The sequence below is a fragment of the Solanum pennellii genome, chromosome 8 (genome assembly GCF_001406875.1).
Source record: "Solanum pennellii chromosome 8, SPENNV200".
Taxonomy (NCBI): Eukaryota; Viridiplantae; Streptophyta; class Magnoliopsida; order Solanales; family Solanaceae; genus Solanum; species Solanum pennellii.
In genome coordinates, this window is record NC_028644.1 from 23,607,707 (window position 1) to 23,627,896 (window position 20,190).

The 20,190-nt window shown below is 34.4% G+C and overlaps 1 protein-coding gene and 2 long non-coding RNA genes across 3 annotated transcripts; all 3 read left to right on the forward strand.

Annotated features, from left to right (window-relative positions):
* Positions 1 to 531: 531 nt before the first annotated feature.
* LOC107027336 lies at positions 532 to 4,649 on the forward strand. The gene is made up of 2 exons (XR_001457759.2): positions 532 to 1,263; positions 4,440 to 4,649. It is a non-coding gene; the product is annotated as an uncharacterized LOC107027336 (long non-coding RNA).
* A 1,206-nt stretch (positions 4,650 to 5,855) lies between these two features.
* LOC114078254 lies at positions 5,856 to 9,132 on the forward strand. The gene is made up of 2 exons (XR_003579753.1): positions 5,856 to 7,080; positions 8,909 to 9,132. It is a non-coding gene; the product is annotated as an uncharacterized LOC114078254 (long non-coding RNA).
* A 2,160-nt stretch (positions 9,133 to 11,292) lies between these two features.
* On the forward strand, positions 11,293 to 19,581 carry LOC107028700 (protein PHOX1). The gene is made up of 3 exons (XM_015229867.2): positions 11,293 to 13,376; positions 13,475 to 13,710; positions 19,267 to 19,581. The coding sequence occupies exons 1-2, from the start codon at positions 11,510 to 11,512 to the stop codon at positions 13,615 to 13,617; spliced, it is 2,010 nt and encodes a 669-aa protein (XP_015085353.1). The 5' UTR covers positions 11,293 to 11,509; the 3' UTR covers positions 13,618 to 13,710; positions 19,267 to 19,581.
* The last annotated feature ends 609 nt before the right edge of the window (positions 19,582 to 20,190 follow it).

Here is a 20,190-nt window from a genome sequence, read left to right on the forward strand (position 1 = left end):
ATAAATCTATTTTTGTTCAAATATAATTTCTTTTGTCACAATAGATATTTTCCATACATTTATTTGAAATTAGAAAGCTTATTTAACTAATGAGTTACTAATTTATATTAATTTAATTTTAAGAGTCGCTAATTTTATCAAATAAGCGACTCTTGCAAAATAATTATTTTTAATTTAATAAATTATGACTATTTTTATAAAGAGGATGTTATAATTTAAATAATTTTAATTTGAGCAATCTTGACAATTCATGTCTCCTTTAACCGACCAATCCATGTATTCCACGTAGGCAAACACATAGATTGTGTTTCTTTAGATTAAATCTCGACCTTACAATTCAATCTAATGGTCCTAATTATTTCAATTTTTAATATATATATATATATATATACATATATATATATTTCTTTTTAATTCCTCAATTATCTTAATCGTCCGATCAAATTATTAGACGGTCGAAATTAAATAAGACTTTTTCATCTTTTCCTAAAAATAGTGCAACCCATCAGCGGTTACAGAAGCTTCTTTTTCCCACAAACACGCTTCTTCCCTGCACCTACAACGCCCCAACGTCTTCTTCTTTTTCGGAAAAAAAGGGGATGCACCTCACTTTTTCTCCTCCTTCCCCGGGCGTCTGCATGCTGCGCGCTCACCTTCCCCATGCTCCTAATTCGTCCTCTCGCATCAATCGCCCATCATCCGCTTCCAAAGAAAGGACCATGGACCGCCGAAAAACAATAATGTCCGATGGTCTCCAATGTCACCTCTTCCTCCATCCACCGTCCATCAATCACAACCTTTTTTTATATCAACTTTACATCTTTTTTGATTTATTTCTAACCCAAAACATGCCTAGAAGTCTCAGTAATCATCATTGCTCCGCCTAAAAGCGGGGGATGCGAAGAACAATCGTATTTTGATTGGTTACGCCCTTAATCTAATGGGACTGAGGTTGGAATCCTCCCCCAAATTTATCTATAAAAGACCCCTTGGGTTCTCCATCTAAAGGCATCGGAAAAAAAAAAGAAAAGATATGAAAAAATCCAGAAAATGGGGACTAAAATAACATCACACACCAACCACATCCAAATATAACCAACAATGATAGAGAAAAATGATTGAAAAAACTGCAACACTTCAAGGCTTTTAGAGTTTAAATTGTCTCTCTTCTTGTCTTTCTGTTTTCGATTTTGAATTCAAGTTCGAGGAATTTAAAAGTTTGAATCTTCGACGTCTAAGCTCTAATTTGCTGCTCAACACAAGGTAAAATATCTTCCCTAGTATTACGTTTTATTTAGATTCTAAGTGATGAGTGGTGAATCTTGATTCTGTTGAGATCCGTCGGATTCATTCTTGTTTCTTCTTTGTTTCGACCTCAATGCTCTAGGCTAAAGCTGGTTCTAGTTTGAACACGAGTCTTTCGAAATTAGTTCTTCTCTAAATGCTTGTTCATGGTATGGCATAATCTGGTCAGGTCCATGTTATTGTTTTGCTTAAAGTCTTGAGAGGAAATTTTTTTAAAGTCCTCTACTATTTGTTATTCAGCCAATATAAAACGTAGCCTCATTGCAATAATTAAGTGATTTTCATTTCTTGGGTTAGCTGCATAACTCACTATTAATGCATAATATATGTGAAAATTAGATTATTTATCTATAGTATATACATGGTTAGAATCTTTCATTAATTGGTTTTTAAATGATAACTTTGTTCAAAATTACGGATTTCTCTTCTTTCTAAATGCTTTTCTTTCTTTTGTTAATTGGTTGGTTTGTTTGAACCTGCCATTAACATTTCGACATATCCTCAATAATAATTGTTCTAACGTATAGCATTCCATCACGCTAAGCGCTAATGAGGTTTTTATTTGAGAAGAAAAAGAAGACTATGTTAGGATTGGAAATAAGCAGGTGTAAATGAGGAATCTAGCAAAGCAAACCTCGAAAGATCACGAGTAAGAACAACATCGAGAAATATACCAAAAGACACAAAGATTTAACGTGGTTCGATCAATCGACCTACGTCCACAAAGGAGATGAGCAATCCACTATAAATAAGAGAGTACAAAATACAGAGAGAAACAACCTCAACCAATTCACTCGGAATACATGGGAGGTTCACACAAGTGATAACGTATCAAGGTGATGACCCACAAATTCTCCCTCTAACCAAAACTCTCAAAGCCTTTAAGACTACATTGTGAATGCTGATTAAGTTAGAAGGAACATGTCTCTATTTATAGAGTCCTAAACCTTTTCCTACAAGAAAAAAATTAGTCAATCCAAAACATTTTCCTAAAAGGAAACCTATTTATTGGTAAGAAATTAGGGCAAATAAAACCCAACAAATCTCCCCCTTGACCTGAATTTCTAACAAAATAAATTTGTTCACCTTCTTTACTTAATCTTCAACAACTTGCTTCTCCTCTCCATAATCTCCTTTGCAAAATTTATGTCTCAACACAGAGAACCTCTCTGAAACAAATTCTCCAACAAAATCTTCATTACTGTTAAAAAGGTTGCGGCTAGAACTACACCCGTCAAGATGAACACCTCTTTCTAACCTGGTTCAATTATCGATTATCGAACCATTAAACCTGACTCCATCATTGAATCTGATTCTTATACCACTTGTTAGGACTGAAAATAAGTAGGTGTAAATGCGGAAGCTAGCAATGCAAACCTCGAAAGATCACGAGTAAGAACACAATGAGAAATATACCAAAAGACACAAAGATTTAATGTGGTTCGGTCAATTGACCTACGTCCAAATACAGAGATAAACAACCTCAACCAATTCACTCGGAATACATGGGAGGTTCACACAAGTGATAACGTATCAAGCTTGTGACCCACAAATTCTCCCTCTAACCAAAACTCTCAAAGCCTTTAAGACTACATTTTGAATGCTGATTAAGTTAGAAGGAACATGTCTCTATTTATAGAGTTCTAAACCTTTTCCTACAAGAAAAAGATTAGTCAATCCAAAACTCTTTCTTAAAAGGAAAATCTATTTATGGTAAGAAATCAGGGCAAATAAAACTCAACAGACTATGCCTTCGCGATATGAATACTAAGTAATAATAGCGTGACACTTCGAATTCGATTGAGAAATTTTTGTATTGTTTATTTTTTCAAAACATTAGCATATCAAAATCATTTGTATCATTTATCGGGATAATGTACAAGTTACCCCTCAACCTATGCCTGAAATCTCATAGACACACTTATACTATACGAAGGTCCTATTATCCCCAAACTTATTTTATTAGTAATTTTTACCCTTTTTCAGCCTATGTGGCACTATCTTGTGGGTCCAACGTTGATTGACTTTTTTTTCAAGTTAATGCCACGTAGGCCGAGAAGGGGTAGAAAATTATTTATAAAATAAGTTCAGGGAGTAATAGGACCTTAATATAGTATAAGTGTGTTTCTAAAATTTCGGGCATAGATTGAGAGGATACTTGTGCATTTTCCCTCATTTATTTGACTGTAGAATTAACTTAATGAAATTGTAGTTATTCACTAAAAATCAAATTCAATGATTAGATGGCTACATTTTTCTTTCTTTGCCTCTCACAAGTTTTGACACATTACAAATCTACCTTTTGTTCACGTAAAACGAGGAACGTTAAATAAATATTCACCTATTAAATTGAGGCAGACTGAGTTAACTAGAGTATAATCAATCTCATCTATTTTCCTTCTCGTATTTCCTTTCTCTGGTTGTACTCTATTCTTGCTTTTTAACGTCGTTAATAAGGTCATTGATAACACCCTTTATTTTGTCGACTCATAAAATGTTTGAGTGTTCGTAATTCCTCTCGGTTCACGTTTTATGTCTGTTTTGGGATGATTAACTTTGGCTGAAATTACATGACTCTCTTCATCACAATATGCGTGATTATCAAACTTTCGAATATTGAACAGTTGATATGACCAAAATACATGTTCATGGCAAGCACATCTTTTGTGTATGTGTATTTAAATGTCATATACAGATAGGGAGACAGACATACCTTATTCATAAAGTTGAAATGAGATTTATCTTTGATCATACAATACTCATTTTGTATTTTTTCTTATTTTTGAAGTCCAAGGTGTATTATTTACATGCTGGAAAATTTGCCAATCAAACAGATCTTTGAATCTTCCCTCTTTCTACATCTAAAAAAAAACAGAAAATCTTATAGTATTATGAACTAGTAAAGGATGATTGTTACTTTATTATTGAGTTCTTCATGTATTAACAAGGATAAACGCTTTTAAAATCTCGTATCATGTGTCTCAACCCCTAAAACATTTGTTTTGCACGTCCAGTAATTGAAATTTGGGTCAAAGTTAACTGGGTCGAGATTTGAATTCATTTTATACTTTATTTCATAATTTATGTATTCAATTCCTTTAATTTCTTTTCTTATGTTTCATGTACAATCGAAGGGCTGGAGTTTCTATTTTGGAATTCGTTATTGGCCTAAAATATTAGACCAACCGCAAATTAGAATCACCGCAATGCTTGGAGTCTCATAAATAGGAGTCTAATGCTTTCTTATCCTTTCTTTTGTTGCTTTAATTATATTTGTTTTGATATGTTGACTGACCTTTACTCTTAAGTTTGATATATTGATTGTCTTTTATTTTTGAAGTTTATTTATGTGAGCTAATATTATATGCTTATAAATTTAGTTGAAATGCTTTAATTAGAACAAATGATACAAAAAATATCTTCTTAAAATGGGTTAATATTATTTATTTACATCATTCTTTCAGGCCTTCAAGTTGAAAAGGGACTTAGTTTAAGAATTTTTCGAATGAAGTTTCAAAAGGACCGAATAATATTGATGTATGCCAAAATGCTCGTCCAAATAAATTTGAAATTAGTTTAGATACTAAAATAATCACCCTTAGAAATATGTTAGGCTAAAATAATTACTCTCTTGAAATATATTTTGGGAAGTAGACGCTATGTTTATGAACAAAAAATGACATAAAAAATGTTAGTTATAAAACTAGTCCCAATAGTTAGGCTTATTTTAATCTTTAAATCAACCGCTTTATGAAGAAATTATATTACTATTATTACTATCTTTATTTTTTCAAGATATTGCTAAAATATTTTAATCTATTAACATGTTATTCAAATTTTAGATATGCCAAGTCCAAATACAAGGTACATATATATGTCATACATATAAAGATATATATGTAATATTTTTCTCTACATATTCTATTATTTTTATCTACTACTAATATTATTTATTTATTTTACAATTTATAAATTTCTACAGTTTACACATATTAATCTATTGTCTACTTATCTCTACGTAATAAACATTCACATGTTTTAAACAACTTACATGTATATACTACACTTTAAATAATATATTTAAGATTACAAATTCTATATAATAATTTAACTTCTAGTATGATTTATTTCTTTATTATTTTTAGAAAACTCCATTCTATATATTTTCATTACACATAACATATTACTACATATTTACACCCAATTACTATTTTACTTTTATTTCATGTCTTAACAAGGCAACAAATTTTCGAAATTCAACATCTATATATTTTTAGGATAGTTCAGTATGATACGGCTATATATATTTTCACATATGAAATTATCGTATATTTAAGTACATTTATTTATTTATTTTATCACATAATAAAAATATAACTATTAAATCTATTTTATAAAGCATATATATGTCGTACCTTGTATTTTACTTTTTTTTTTAAAAAAAATTAATAAATTAACTTATCATTGATTTTTAAAGAAAATAAATAAACAAGTTTTCCAAATCATAATTTTCTAAATTGAGCTTAGGACTATCTTCGGATAGGCTCTGAAGGGTGCTTAACACCTTCCTCTCGAGTAACCAAAATCCTTACTCAGAATCTCACTGGTTTCGCAAAGCAAAACCAGAGTTTACATTTAGTTAAAAAATGTTTTTCCTAATATTTTTCTTAAAATTTAGGTGGCGACTCTAAAATAAAACATAATTTTCAAAATTAAAGTGTCAGTCATATTATGTTGTGAACTATTTCGGCTTATTCGAAAATAGGGTGCGACAACAAGTAAGAAATAAGAAGAATTCGCAGTATATAATATCAATATGAGATGAAACTAGGGCATATGTGCTCCCCACAAGTTCTTAACGTTGTAATCCTAATAATAATAACTTTTTCCTAGTGTTAATCTGCAAAGTCAGTAAGTTATGTATCTCCTAAGTAATTGATCGTCCAAATAGGAAATTTCACCACACAACTTGGTTGGTCTATGGGTGTGTAATTTACTAATCCTTACCCTTGACCTCAAATTATCCCTCACGTATTTGGGTCAGGCTATTAGATAGAGACTAAATCACTGTTGTTTAACCTCTTTCTCACTCATTAATTCCTTGGTCGAACAAATAGGAATAGGGCGAATTCTAACGCTGGGCACCATTAAATAACATCCAAAACAAAGAGAAAAACAATACTTGTATAAGCACTATCCCAAAATGAATTAATTATTAGTTTTGCATTATTAATTACTCATGGTTCCTACAAACCTAGTTGTAGATTTAGCTATTCATGCTTGAGGATTCACAATTCGTATTAGGGTTAATAGCACAAATCATGAACTTACAATGGGAATAGAGAAATCTTGAATTTTAAGAACAAATGCTAATTTCATAAATCGATCTTTAAGAATTAAGCTAAAAATGTTTGCAAAATAATTCTCAAATTCAAAACATTTTATCGTATAAGGTTTACCAACCCAAAAAACAAAAATTACATGTAATATTTATAGAAAACAAATCATAAATCGAGTAGGAAAAGGAAGACTAAGAAAATTCGATTTGGACATTGTCGTCTACGGTTGGAGACCAATGGCTTGTAAGTGTTTTCATTCAATAGTTAGTCTCTCGTGTGGATGATAATTTCTACGGGCATGATTACGACCTATATTGTTCAACTTTCATTCAATTAGTGGAGTTGATTTATGAACTTTTTCTAAACCGAGCAGGAAAAAGAAGATTAAAGAAATTCACTTTGGACAGTGTCATCTACGGTTGGAGACCTACGACTTGTAAGTGTGTTCTGTCATTCAGTAGTTAGTCTCTCATCTGGATGATCATTTCTACGATCATGATCTATGGCCTGTCTTGTTCAACTTTCATTCAATTAGTGGAGTTGATTTCTGAACTTTTTCTACAACTTCATTTGCATGACTCGTATATTCACTTACGACCCATCAATCAGTATCCGTCATTTTAAAACTTGGTTTTATTTATCAATACTTCAATCTTACGATTAACACCTTTGGCTTATAGTGGCATTGGCGGCTACTAGGTTAAGTCGTATGTAACACCTCAGACCTTAAAAAAAAAAAATCTAATTTTCAAAAAAATTGGTGTTAGTACCAATAGTTACACCCACAGATCGTAGGTGGGATTCCGTCGCTAAGGCCCAAATGTTGACTGTCTCAGATCTCACCCACGTTAACCAGTGCAGTCCGCGGTCGGACCTACGGACCGTAGGTAAGGGTCGACAACCAATTAGAGGGAATCAATTGTTGGGTCAACTTCAAACGGTCATATGTTTTAGCATAAAATGAATTAGGACCTATCAAATTAGAGGTAATTGAATCCTCTGTCCAAAGCCACCGAGTTTGCTAAAATCCCAGCTCTGAGTAAAAAAATATGCTTATTTTAGTAAAGCCCTATCGGGCAGACCACGAACCACGACCGCAGTTGACAGTTAGTAGTCCAAAGGACAATCCCTAGGTCCCTTCGTGGATGTCCTTCGTCAGCTTTTAAGTTAGGGTCATTTAGATCTTTTTTCTATGTATTAGGGCCCTTAAACTACGTCGTTTTACTTAGTCTAAGCCTAAAAACTTAGTCAAACTTACCCAGAACCCTCATCTTCGAAAATATCATCCAAACTTGGAGCAAAAAGAAGAGGAAAAGGTCGATCAAACCTCCCCAAAACAAGCAGTAGTGTTCTTTAAGGTTTAACTTCGAAATTCAAAGGATTTCTCCGTAGATTTCATCATCAAGTATGTGGTATTTCACTTGTGGTAGGTCCCTAGAATTCAATCAATTCCTGAATTCTCCATATCTTGTTTAGACCTAGGGTTTCTAAAACCTTGGATATTTACTGTGATTTAGCTGTTGTAGCATCCTAAATCGAAATAGTTTGTTTTTTTTTAAGTTTGCTTGATTTCTTGTAAGAAACTCAAAACTCTAGTTGTATATATTCTCTTGGTTCACGAATTATACTTCTTAGGTCAGTTAAACGGATAATCATGCTCCAAATTTGAATGATACATTATCAATATAAAAATGTTTCATTATCAGATTGCATATCATTATTTTGAGCTATTTAGTATTACAGTCACAACTGTGTCATATACATATTTAGTTGGGAGTAGATTTAGCACCGTGTTGGATTAGGGTTCAACGCACCCTCATAGTCCTAAAACTACGTGGCCCGTAGGAGTATAAGTCTGCTCTGTTGGGCATCAAATTTAGTGATCACGCCAGTCATGCCTTTATACCCATGACAATGTGTATTGGTTCCTCTCGATGGGGCGTATCAGACTCCACGTTTAGCCCACGTGGTTTATGTCGGTTAATATTAGCTCCCACAACCAAACTCTTAGTGCATTTGACCAGGTTTTCAGTATATACTTCAACATTCAGTCCAACATGTTATTTTCATGATTAGTACTTGGTCATTGCATTCAAATTAGCTTTTTCAGTTGTATTTCAGTATTTAATTCTTACTCATTTTATGTCATTGCTCAGTTATGCTTTTTCCAGCTTATATATATTTGTTCAGCTTAATATCTATATCATGCATGCTCAACACATTCCAAGAACCGACACATATTCTGCATTTCATTCATGATGTAGGTTCAAGTACTCAAGATACAAATCACGCTTAGATCGATTCTCGGTCCACATTTCAGCAGCTTCAATGGTGAGTCCTCATACTTTGAGGACAATAGACATGCTTTTTCATTTTAGTCTTTTTATTCAGTTTTTAGTTTGTAGAATTAGCTGGGGGGCATGTCCCAGTAACTCAACTCAATTAGAGGTTTTTCAGACATAGTTATACAATTAGCTTGAATTGTTAAGTTTAATCTTTCAGTTGTTATTAAGCTCTTAATATGTTTTAAATAGTTAGGTATTCCCCACATTCAGTTATCCATGTTTTAGCTTCTATATAGTATATGTTTTATTCGGTGATTCTCCATATTCTTGATATATGCTAGACACAGGGTTAGATTGAGGTCACTCGTGATCCTAGGTTCTGTGTTATGTCAAGGGGAACCTTAGAGCGTGACGTCATACTTCACTAAAAACTGCTACTACTGCAACACTTAAGCACCAACTGCTCCAAAACGTATTTCCTGTAAAATTAAAGTAAAACACCATCACATCTACTAACAAAAGACCTAAGAATCATGCAAAAATATAAGTTAATGCATCAAAAATATTATATAAGTTAATGCATCATATATATTATATAAGTTAATGCATCAAAAGTATTGTAAATTCGTAGTACATAGCCGTTTCATTTTGTCATTCTTTAGTTGCACCTGCTCTTGAATCGATAAAACGACGATCTTGAATTGTTCAGCGATAGTTAACTATCGATGTTTGAGCTAGTTTTCATCAAGTCTAGCCGGTGTTTTTCCGGCAAGAGGCCGATTGGATCCTATTGGGTGTTAGCTTTTTCATTAGTATTTTTTTTGGTAAAATTAAGCTCCAAATCCTTTAATTTTTAGTTTCCCAAGAAATTAATCCTGCACATAAGAAAACTAGGGCCTAGAATCTCTTCAATTAACATTCAAGCATAACAATGATTCATGAATATGAGTTTAATAAATTGGTAATACCAATTCATCTGATCCATCAAATTAAAGGTGCTTGAGTCTTCTTTTTCAATGTCATTATCCATTTCTTAATATAATTCAAGAACAGAAAGTTATGCCACATCACATTTTGCATTTTGCACACCTAAAACACAATAAGGGAAGGAGAATAATTGTTTGACAAGTTTACTGAAATCCTTGTGCAATTGTTGTGTGATTGCACATTGCATCATATTGTGTGAACCACATATTGCTCAATAAAAGGTCTCGATACAAAATTCTCTATTTAAGTTAGTTTTCATATTAAAAGCTTATTCCTTTAATGTCCTTTAATTTATTGCCAATGGCTTAATATTTTTGTCCTCTCATTATCCACCATCCCAAAGGTAAGTTTCTCCCATAAAATTCTAAGAAATTTCAAGTAATTCAATTTTTGTTTTTTTTTTAAAAATAACTCAATCGAAATTTTTAGAACCGAGGCATTGTTCTTCCTCAAGCTAGAATTCCTTCAAAAAAAGATAATTAAGATGTGTAAGAATTCAATGAAGAATTACTTTCATCCTCCTGCCAACAACTTTCAAAATATTCTTTACTCTTTTGAGTCAAGTTCTTAATAGCGAAAATCAAGTTATCTGTTATGTGGATGATTAAAGTTAGGATTTTTACACCAACGTTTATATTTATTTCATAAATTAAGTTGGTCTTATTGATGTTTAACTTTGAAAAAACTATAGAATTATATGAAAGTTGGAACTTTTGACACCTATTGATATCCTAGTTATATAATTCACATAAAATTCATATATATTTAATTATATACTTCAATGTAATATTCAATAATTTTAGATTTTTATTTATAATTACTAACAATACTTGTCCACTATACTAAAAATAGATGTCCAGCAATACTTGTTCATCTTATGAATTCCATAAATAATTTTACACAGTTTCTAATTTACTCTTATAATTAATTATAGTTATTTATCTATTCTATTTGTAAGACATTATATTTATTATATTTACAGAGTGATATACTAAAATTATCCTTTTATTTATAATTTTTCAAAGGGTGTGACAAGTCAATGGTGAATAACTATCATAGGAGATATTAAGTATTTACTACCACATCATACCCACCTCAATTGTAATGAGGTGTGGGTAGGAGTGGCGGAGCCACCTGTGAACCCCTTTGGCGTTAAATACATAATTTATTCATTATTAAAATAAATTTTTAGATATGTATAATAGATGTTGATTGTCTTTCAACTATTTTAAATATTTATTTTTTAAAATTTTAAACTCCTTATAAAAATTGTGACTCCGCTTTTGATAGGGAGGGAAGGGGTAATTGAATAGTGTTACGAAGGAAGGTAGAGAGTATGTGTAGTGTATATTTATTATATATATAGAGACTAAAAGATGAAAATGGGTAAGTGTGGGTGCTGTAGTTGAAAATGAGCGTTGACGCAGTTATGGAAGTAAACCCTATTCCTACTGAAAGGGAAACCAACTTCATACATTATCATTCCTCCGCCGCTTTCTTTCACTTTCTCTTTCTTTCTTTCCAAATCCAAACTTTCTTCAATCCTTCACTGCTTTTTAAACATCTTTTTTGCTTTCTTATTGATTTGTTGCTATGGGGAAGCCTACTGGGAAGAAGAAAACCCAACTCATATCTGCAAATGTCAAACATGGCACTTCCAAAGCATTTGATGAAGATACTGCTGTATTCATTACTATGTCTCAAGAATTGAAGGAAGAAGGGAACAAGCTTTTTCAGAAGCATGATCATGAAGGGTCTATGTTGAAGTATGAAAAAGCTCTTAATTTGCTTCCACCTAATCATATTGATGTTGCTTATTTGCATACTAATATGGCTGCTTGTTATATGCAAATTGGTCTTGGTGATTATCCTAGAGCAATAACTGAATGTAATTTGGCACTTCAAGTTGCTCCAAAGTATACTAAAGCTTTGTTGAAGAGAGCAAAGTGTTATCAATCATTGAATAGGCTCAAATTGGCTTTAAGGGATGTTAACCTTGTTTTGAGTATTGAACCCAATAATTTGACTGCGCTTGATATTGCAGGGGCGTTGGAACAGAAAGGGGTAAAAATTGAAGAATCGGAAGTAGTTGTTGAGCCTCCGGTTTCTACTAAGGTTGTAGTGAAGTCTAAAAAGAAGAAGAGTAACAAATTTGACAGAAAGAAAGTTGAGGAAAAGGTGGTTGTGGAGGAGAAAAAAAGTGTTAAGGAAGAAAAGATAGTGACAAGAACAGTCAAATTGGTATTTGAGGAGGATATTAGATGGGCACAGTTACCAGTGGATTGCAGTATTAGACTTGTTAGGGACATTGTTCTCGATCGATTCCCAAACTTGAAGGGTGCATTGATCAAGTATAGGGATCAAGAAGGTGACTTGGTTACTATAACCACCACTGATGAGCTTAGGTTGGTTGAATCATCTGCTGCTCCTCAGACTTCTTTAAGACTCTACGTTGTACAAGTTTCTCCAGATAAAGAACCTGTATATGAGGGAATGAGTGGTGAAGAAGATATGAATTCCAGCAGTTACAAATCAACTATCCTCACAGATGATGGGCATCTGGAGAAAGAAAGGCAATCGAATAAAGGGACAACTTGTGTTGAAGACTGGATCATCCAATTTGCGCGGCTGTTCAAAAATCATGTTGGCTTTGATTGCGACCCATATCTGGATCTTCATGAGATAGGTATGAAACTCTACTGTGAAACTATGGAGGACACTGTTACAGGTGAAGAAGCACAAGAGCTTTTTGGAATTGCTGCAGCTAAGTTCCAAGAGATGGCAGCTTTGTCTTTATTTAATTGGGGAAATGTTCATATGTCCAGAGCAAGGAAGCGCGTATACTTTACTGAAGACGGTTCTCGGGAGTCTATGTTGAAGCAGGTTAAATCTGCATATGATTGGGCTGAAAAAGAATATGAAATGGCAGGACGTAGGTATGGAGAGGCTCTTAGGCTCAAGCCTGATTTCTATGAAGGCCTTCTTGCACTTGGTCAGCAGCAGTTTGAACACGCAAAACTCTCCTGGTACTATTTGATTGGAAGCAAAGTTGAGTTAGAGACGGGGACTTGTGCTGAGATCTTGGAGCTGTATAACAAGGCAGAGGATAGCATGGAAAGAGGAACAGAAATGTGGGAGGAGATGGAAGAACAACGTCTTAATGGACTCTCCAAAAATGATGAATATAAAGCTCTATTGCAGAAAATGGGATTGGATGGTCTACTTAAAGATGAATCAGCCGAAGAAACTGAAGAGCAAGCTGCAAATATGAGGTCTCAGATTTACCTCTTATGGGGTACCATGCTCTACGAACGTTCCGTGGTGGAATTTAAGCTGGGATTACCAACTTGGGAAGAATGTTTGGAGGTTGCAATGGAAAAGTTTGAACTAGCTGGAGCATCTCAAATTGATATCGCAGTTATGATAAAGAACCACTGTTCCAATGAAACTGCTCTTGAAGGTACAATATGAACAATTTTTTTTCTTTCTATTTTACATACATTTTATGCTGAATTAAGTGATATATTTCCTTGCCATCTTGCACCTGTTCCTTTCCAGGTTTTAAGGTCGATGAGATAGTGCAGGCATGGAAAGAGATGTATGATACTAATAGGTGGCAGACTGGGGTTCCAGCTTTCAGGCTAGAACCATTATTCCGTCGCCGTGTTTCAAATCTCCATACTGTATTGGAAAGTTTTTGAGTTACAGTATCTGTGGTTGATCGTTACATGGGAGCAAAGGATATCTGTCATTACCTCTCAATTTTGTGTGGCTGTATGTTGCCAAGTCAATGGGTCAGTCTGCTTTTCCATTTTCTCGGTTTTTTACAATAAGTTATTCATCTTTTGCATGCTAGTATTGCTAAATTTTGTGAGAGGAAGTTGAAGCACATTGCAGTTGTGGTATGTTATGTTGCACTCTACGCATTCATCCCTTTAAACTTATTATGCAGAGAACACAAGTATAACTCAAAATTGTAGGCAAGATAAAGAGAACAGAATATTTCAGAGATGCAAATTAATTGCAGTAGAATGTCATCTTATGGCAAATTTTTTCTGTCTTAATTAAAATATTTATCACCTAGCATCCAAGGATGTGACTTAGTGGTAAATGAAGTGGGCTTAGAGCCATGAGGTCTCACGTCCAAATTCCAATAGAGACAAAAGCAAGTGATGATTTTTTTCCATATCTGTCCTAGACTTGGTGGACAAAGTTACCTGGTACCATATATTGTGGAATTAGTATAGGTGCATGCAAGCTGGGTCTGACACCACGGTTATAAAAAAATATTAATCACCTAATTAGAACTAGTTATCACGATAGTTATCAAAAGTGTTTTGGGCGACTGTTCTTGCCTGGCTCAGGTTTTGTCATGCAGTCATTTCATTTACCAGTCAAAATGTTTATCTAGCTGTCATTTTGAACAGGTCTCAACATAGAATGAGACTAGGGTGAGCATTTGGTACTTCGGTTTGGTAATTTGGTTTTCGGGTTTCCAATATTGTGTGCCGAATACTGTACCAAACTAATCGGTCCCTCGGTGTTTATTTAAATGAAACAGCTAATGGAAGTGCCAAACATCCAGACCCTTGCTAGCATTCTTGGGTGTGGTGTAGGTAATCTGCCCACAGTGTACTTAGGGATGCATTTAGGCAGAAAACATAAGGATCTGGAGATTTGGGATAGCATTATAGAGAAAGCCAACAAGAAGTTGTCTCAGTGGAAAGCCCAGTATCTTTCACTAGGAGGAAGGGTCACACTAATCAACTCACTGTTGGATTTGCTTCCCACCTATGTGATGTCTCTATTTCCTATACCCGCAATTGTGATTAAGAAGCTAAACAAATTGAGGAGAGACTTCCTATGGAAAGGCAACAAGGAAGAAAAGTCTACTGTTTAAATGGTTATGGAGGTATAATGTAGAAGAATCAACTCTATGGAGGGAGGTCATTTCCCACAAGTTTGGCCAATCTAGTCCATGGTGCTCCAATGAGGTGATTTACACTTATGTGATGGGGGTTTGGAGGACTATCAGATCATTATGGCCAATGCTACAGCAATCCAGAACAGGGGTTGTAGATGGCACCAATACCCTGTTCTGGAAGGAGATTTGGATAGGGCAAGTTCCTTTACAGGAAGTTCATCCTGATCTTATGATGCTAAGTAGTAATACTGAAGCAACCATTGCTGAGAGTTGGTCAAACCAAGGGTGGAATCTCAAATTTTAGAAGGCATCTTAATGACTGGGAGGATGATAGGGTGGCAACCTTTTTGTGTGAAGTGGAGAATTATGCTGGCACCACTATGCTATCTGATACACTGAGATGACATCTTTCAAAGGATGACATTTTCTCTGTGAAAATTTTACAAGAGGAACAATAGTGTGAGCAAGGTGAGTGCTCAAGCATCTGGAAGAGCATGGCTCCTATCAATGTTAAATGTTTCACTTGGCTTGTGGTGAAGGGAGCATGTTTGACACATGAGGTTCTACAGAAGAAGGGGAGAAAAGTAGTGACGAGATGTTTTTTGTGCAATGAGACTTGGGGAGACAAACAACCATCTTTTTTTACATTTCAAGTTTACTTCACAATTGTGGAACCTATTTCTCAGCCTCACAAAGACCGAGTGGACAATGCCTGAGTATACTGCTGACTTGATGAGCTGCTGGATAAAAATAGGAGGTAGCAAGAGTCAGATAACACGGTGGAGGATAATTCCTTTGATGTATATGGCGGACAGTATGGAAAGAAAGAAATGGGAGATGTTTTGAAGCCAAGATCAGGTCCATACATGATGTGAATTGGAACTGTTTAGTGTTCTTATTCTCTTGGTGCTAAGGAAATTGTATAGAGTCTAACCTTACTACCTTGTAATTTTTTTTTGTACTAAACTACGAATTATCAAAAAAAAAGAACTTCTAATTGTCAAGGCAAACAACAGCTTAAATTTAGCAACAGCCAGCTTAAAATTCAGCAAACGCACCAGCCAATCAACTAACAACACTACAGTAGCTTAAAATTCAGCAGAACTGCAGGTCTGCAGCAGCTTAAAATTTGCAAGCCCAAAAGTCGGCCAAAGTGAACACCATGTCTTGAAATGAAAATGCAGCCTCACTAGTCACCAAGGCAAATCAAGCAGCAGCTAAACAACTAACAACTGCCTTTTGCTAAGGGAAAAAACTAGCAACAACCATATACAAATATCTTAAATTCATGATCAAACACAAACAATCACAAATTAAGTCTAAAATCCACCAAATTCGAAACATAAGGTTATACGGATCAGCCTTTCTTGATAGAAATGACGCTCAAGACATCTCTTGATTTGTTTCATTAAATTACTTGTCCCATTAGTTCTTGGATGCAAATTAAGTATCACACCACATGTCAAGCATCTTGCTTTCTGCCTTAGTTCATTGTCTTGAACCACGGCAATATGTTCCCAAATCAGTGAGGTGAACTTTAGGAGGGCATGGACTCCAACCTGATAAAAAGTAAGATAAAACCAGATGTTATAATATAGCTTTCATGATGAAAGAATAAAATTACAAAGTATGAAAGGATATTACCATACAAATAAAGTATTGAACCCACCACTAGTAGCAAATTGCAATCTTACATCAACAATGCAAGAGTCTCTTGCATTCATTGCCATCTCTAAAGATAATTTAATCAATTACTTCATACAACATAAACATGTATTTTTTGCACTAAAGCACACATACAAAAGAGAAATACAAAACCTTACCAATTTCAAATTGCTCAAGATACTTCCAAGTTTTCTTTAGCACGTGATTAGTCTCTTCTCTAAGCCAATCTTGGACACAAACAAGCGTTTGTACACATTTAGGTGGTAATGAACATCTAAATGGTTCAAGAACATGACCACCGGTATTAAATGCTTCTTATGGTGTGTGGATGTACAAATTTACCCATTTTGTTACATCTTATGTTTCTTTTTAGGTGATTGATAGGCATCGAGAAAAAGAGACGTGGTATGCATACACATGAACATAAGCATTTATTCCTAAAGTGATCATGTAGCGAAGACTGCAAATGTCTTCAACAGACTCAATTGTTTTCTCTTAGTTTGGTATAGGATCTTGTTTGATAGTCAAGGATCTAGATAAAGGCTCATACTCCTTTTTATCAGATAAAGTAAAATATTATTCAAATCAGTATGAAGAAGTTAACGTGAGGAAATACAAAACAGCAAAGTATTACATTTCCTCCCCTATTTCCTCATATCACCGGTCAAATTTCTACCCTACAACCCTTGCGCCAAAAGTACAGTTTCATTTTTTTGATGATTGTGGTGTCTGGTCTAGCTTTGGTGCACCTCAACTAATTCCTCATGATACCTACTGCCTCCCACCAACTACAGGTACTAACTCTGTCCACCAAGGCTATGAAAGATGGTAAGAAATAACCTGGTGTCTTTTTGTCTTTGTTGGGATTCAAACCTGAGACTTCATGGTTCTTAATGCTGTCCATTGACCACTAGGCCACACCCTTGGGTGCCCAAAGTATAAATTTTGTAAACTGCATTACTTATGGAACATGAATTTTTTCACCTCAGAGCATTTTTTGCTCATCTCTAGCCAAACAGTCCATAGAATGCATAATGAAATAGTCTTTCAAAGCATCTTTAGAGTTCTCTGTACTCTTGGTCCTTGCTACAACTCAACAAGCTCTTAATATCCATTGACATGACTTAACATAATCCAAACACCCTCTAAGAGAAATAATCTAAAGATCATGGCCTGTGAAGATCCAAGCGTTTTTCCCCCGACGACTTCACTACATGTGGACCAAATGATACATCTTATTCTAGTTTCAGTTGTGTGGTTGAAGTAGCAGACGGGCTAAGTGAAGAGGTTTTTGGAGTAGCATGCGGATGAGTGCTAACCAGTAATTTAGGATTTTATATTGTCTTTGGTCTAGGTTATCTTTTTCTTATTCCTCAAGCTGAGCTATCTTGAAGATGCTGTTGAGTCTCCCACATCGGTTAAGGTATGGGGGATTTGGTCTCTTTATATCACTTGGACAACCCTCCTCTCAGAGCTAGCTTTTGAGGTTTAGTTAGACCCATGGTCCATTTATCGTGGTATTAGAGTCAAGTCCATCTCAATTCAAAACTTACCAATGGTGGTGCCCCATATTAAATTGCCTCGCTTCTAATGTCCCAACCTGGGCATGAGGAGAGGTGTTGAGTTAAGTTCACACATCGGCTAAGGAATGTGGTCTCTTTATATGGCCTGGATTATCCTCCCCTCATGAACTAGTGTTTGGGGTTGAGTTTGGTCTAAGATCTATTTTTTTTTACAGATGCCAAACCATGTAAAATTGCTTTTTCTATATCATATGCTGTTCGTTGGAAGTCCTGCAACTCGTGTTTTGGGTGGTTAGAGAACCTCACCAAAACATTTGTCAGCTAGCGTCTGTTATATCTGAATTCTTTTGGTAACCGTGGTGTTAGGGTCAACTAGCGTGCACCTCAACTAATTCCACGGGATACCTGTCACCTCCCACCTACAGCAGGTGTCAGGAAACTCTGCTCAGCTAGGCTAGAATAGATGGGAAGAACTGTCATATCTACTTTGTATCGTTCTTTTCTCTTCTTTTTGAAAAAAAACGTTATTGTTGTTCTGTCAAGAAACAGAAAATTACATGGTTTACTAATTTATCCCCCCTGCAAAACAAAATAGCTGGTGTTTTTGGGGTAAGTTTGGGAGAAACCTCAGTCCATTACTTCATTTGAAGGTGAAGGAAGAGAAGATAACTTGCTCTTTTACATGTTTGTTGTGGAAAGATAATCTCATATAGAAGAGTTTTGGCTAATATAATGCAGTATAGTCTCTTGGGCTCAATTATCTGTCAATGAGATTAGCTTGTTTTTGCATAATCCATGTACACGTAAACTTTTCCCCGTGTTATTCAAGTGACTACTGGGGATGTATAGCTTGAATTCAGAATAGAATCAAGATTTGGTGACAGTCATCAGGAACTATGCAGAACCTTATTTGGCTGCTGTCATTATGATATTGTCATCAGCATTGTTACCTTCTGCTCTTCTACAGCTGAAAATGGTTCACATTTTGTTCCTTTTAGCTTGTGTAACATCTGACCTTGATTTCAGCCAAAATAGTTTGTGTGCAACTTTAGAAACATCTTTTCCTTGTTATTTCATTTCTGGAGGTGGATTGTCATTTACTTGAATTTTATTTGTAAAGGGTCCATTCCAAAGTATCCTCTATGTATAAGATATTCATATAAATTTTCACTGTAAACCTCTTCCAGCCTGAAATGTTTAATCTAATTACTAACTCGATTTTCTCATGTTCTCTGCAGGTTTGTTTTTTGGTTAATTATTTGTTCATGATCAGATTTTTGCTTTTAGGAGCAAAGAGCTGAGTGTGTTGGGTTTTGAAGGGATTGGTTTGTGAAGGTTTTTTTTTTTGTACAACTCATTTGTTTTTGTGGTTTTGGTTATTCTTCATCACAAAGTAGGGTCTTTGTGATTTGCATTCATTTTTATTTACACAAGCTCAAGATAAGAGTGAATCAGCATTGAATTTGTAAGATTGGTGTTGTTGAAAATAGAAAATGGTGTGTTCATTCATAGACGATAAATATAAATACATATTTACAAGTATTTATTTGAGATGTTCCTTTCTAGCACACCTTTCTCATCCTGTTTGTCCTGTGGCAGTTTAGTTTGATTTAGTTTAGTATTTCACTTGAAAGAGATTAGATCAAACTGGTGGGTATGCATATGTTTATTATTGTTATCTGTCTATTACGATTTCAAAAGCATGAAGACTCTTAGATATGTGGAATGAATTTTTTGCATTCATTAAAAAAATTCTACAATAAATGAAATTGTGTTATAAAATAACTAGTTAGCAAACTAATATTAATAAACTAAACTAAAAATAAGAACAAACAAAGAGAGAGTATAATAATATGTTCCAAACTTTTCTTATGTCTTTGTGAGGAATATAAAGCCTATTTATAGCCAATAGGAAAACATAAACTAAACATTTGGCCATCCATTTGGCCAAGTGGTTACACCTCAAACATGGTGACACCACATGTCATCATATTAATAAACAAATGACGACTCTCGAAGGATGACCCACTTGACATCCATTTAGTTTTATTACAACAAATTGTTATTTATTATTTGATTATCTTTTTTATAATATTTTAAGGGAAAAATTACTTGGTGAATGCCTTTTAATAAATAATTATTGATTTTAGCGATACTTTTTA

Coding starts and splice junctions, on each gene's coding strand:
- LOC107028700 (XM_015229867.2), top strand. CDS start 11,510: ATGGGGAAGCCTACTGGGAAGAAGAAAACCCAACTCATATCTGCAAAT. Junction 13,377..13,474: donor CAATGAAACTGCTCTTGAAG/GTACAATATGAA, acceptor GTTCCTTTCCAG/GTTTTAAGGTCGATGAGATA.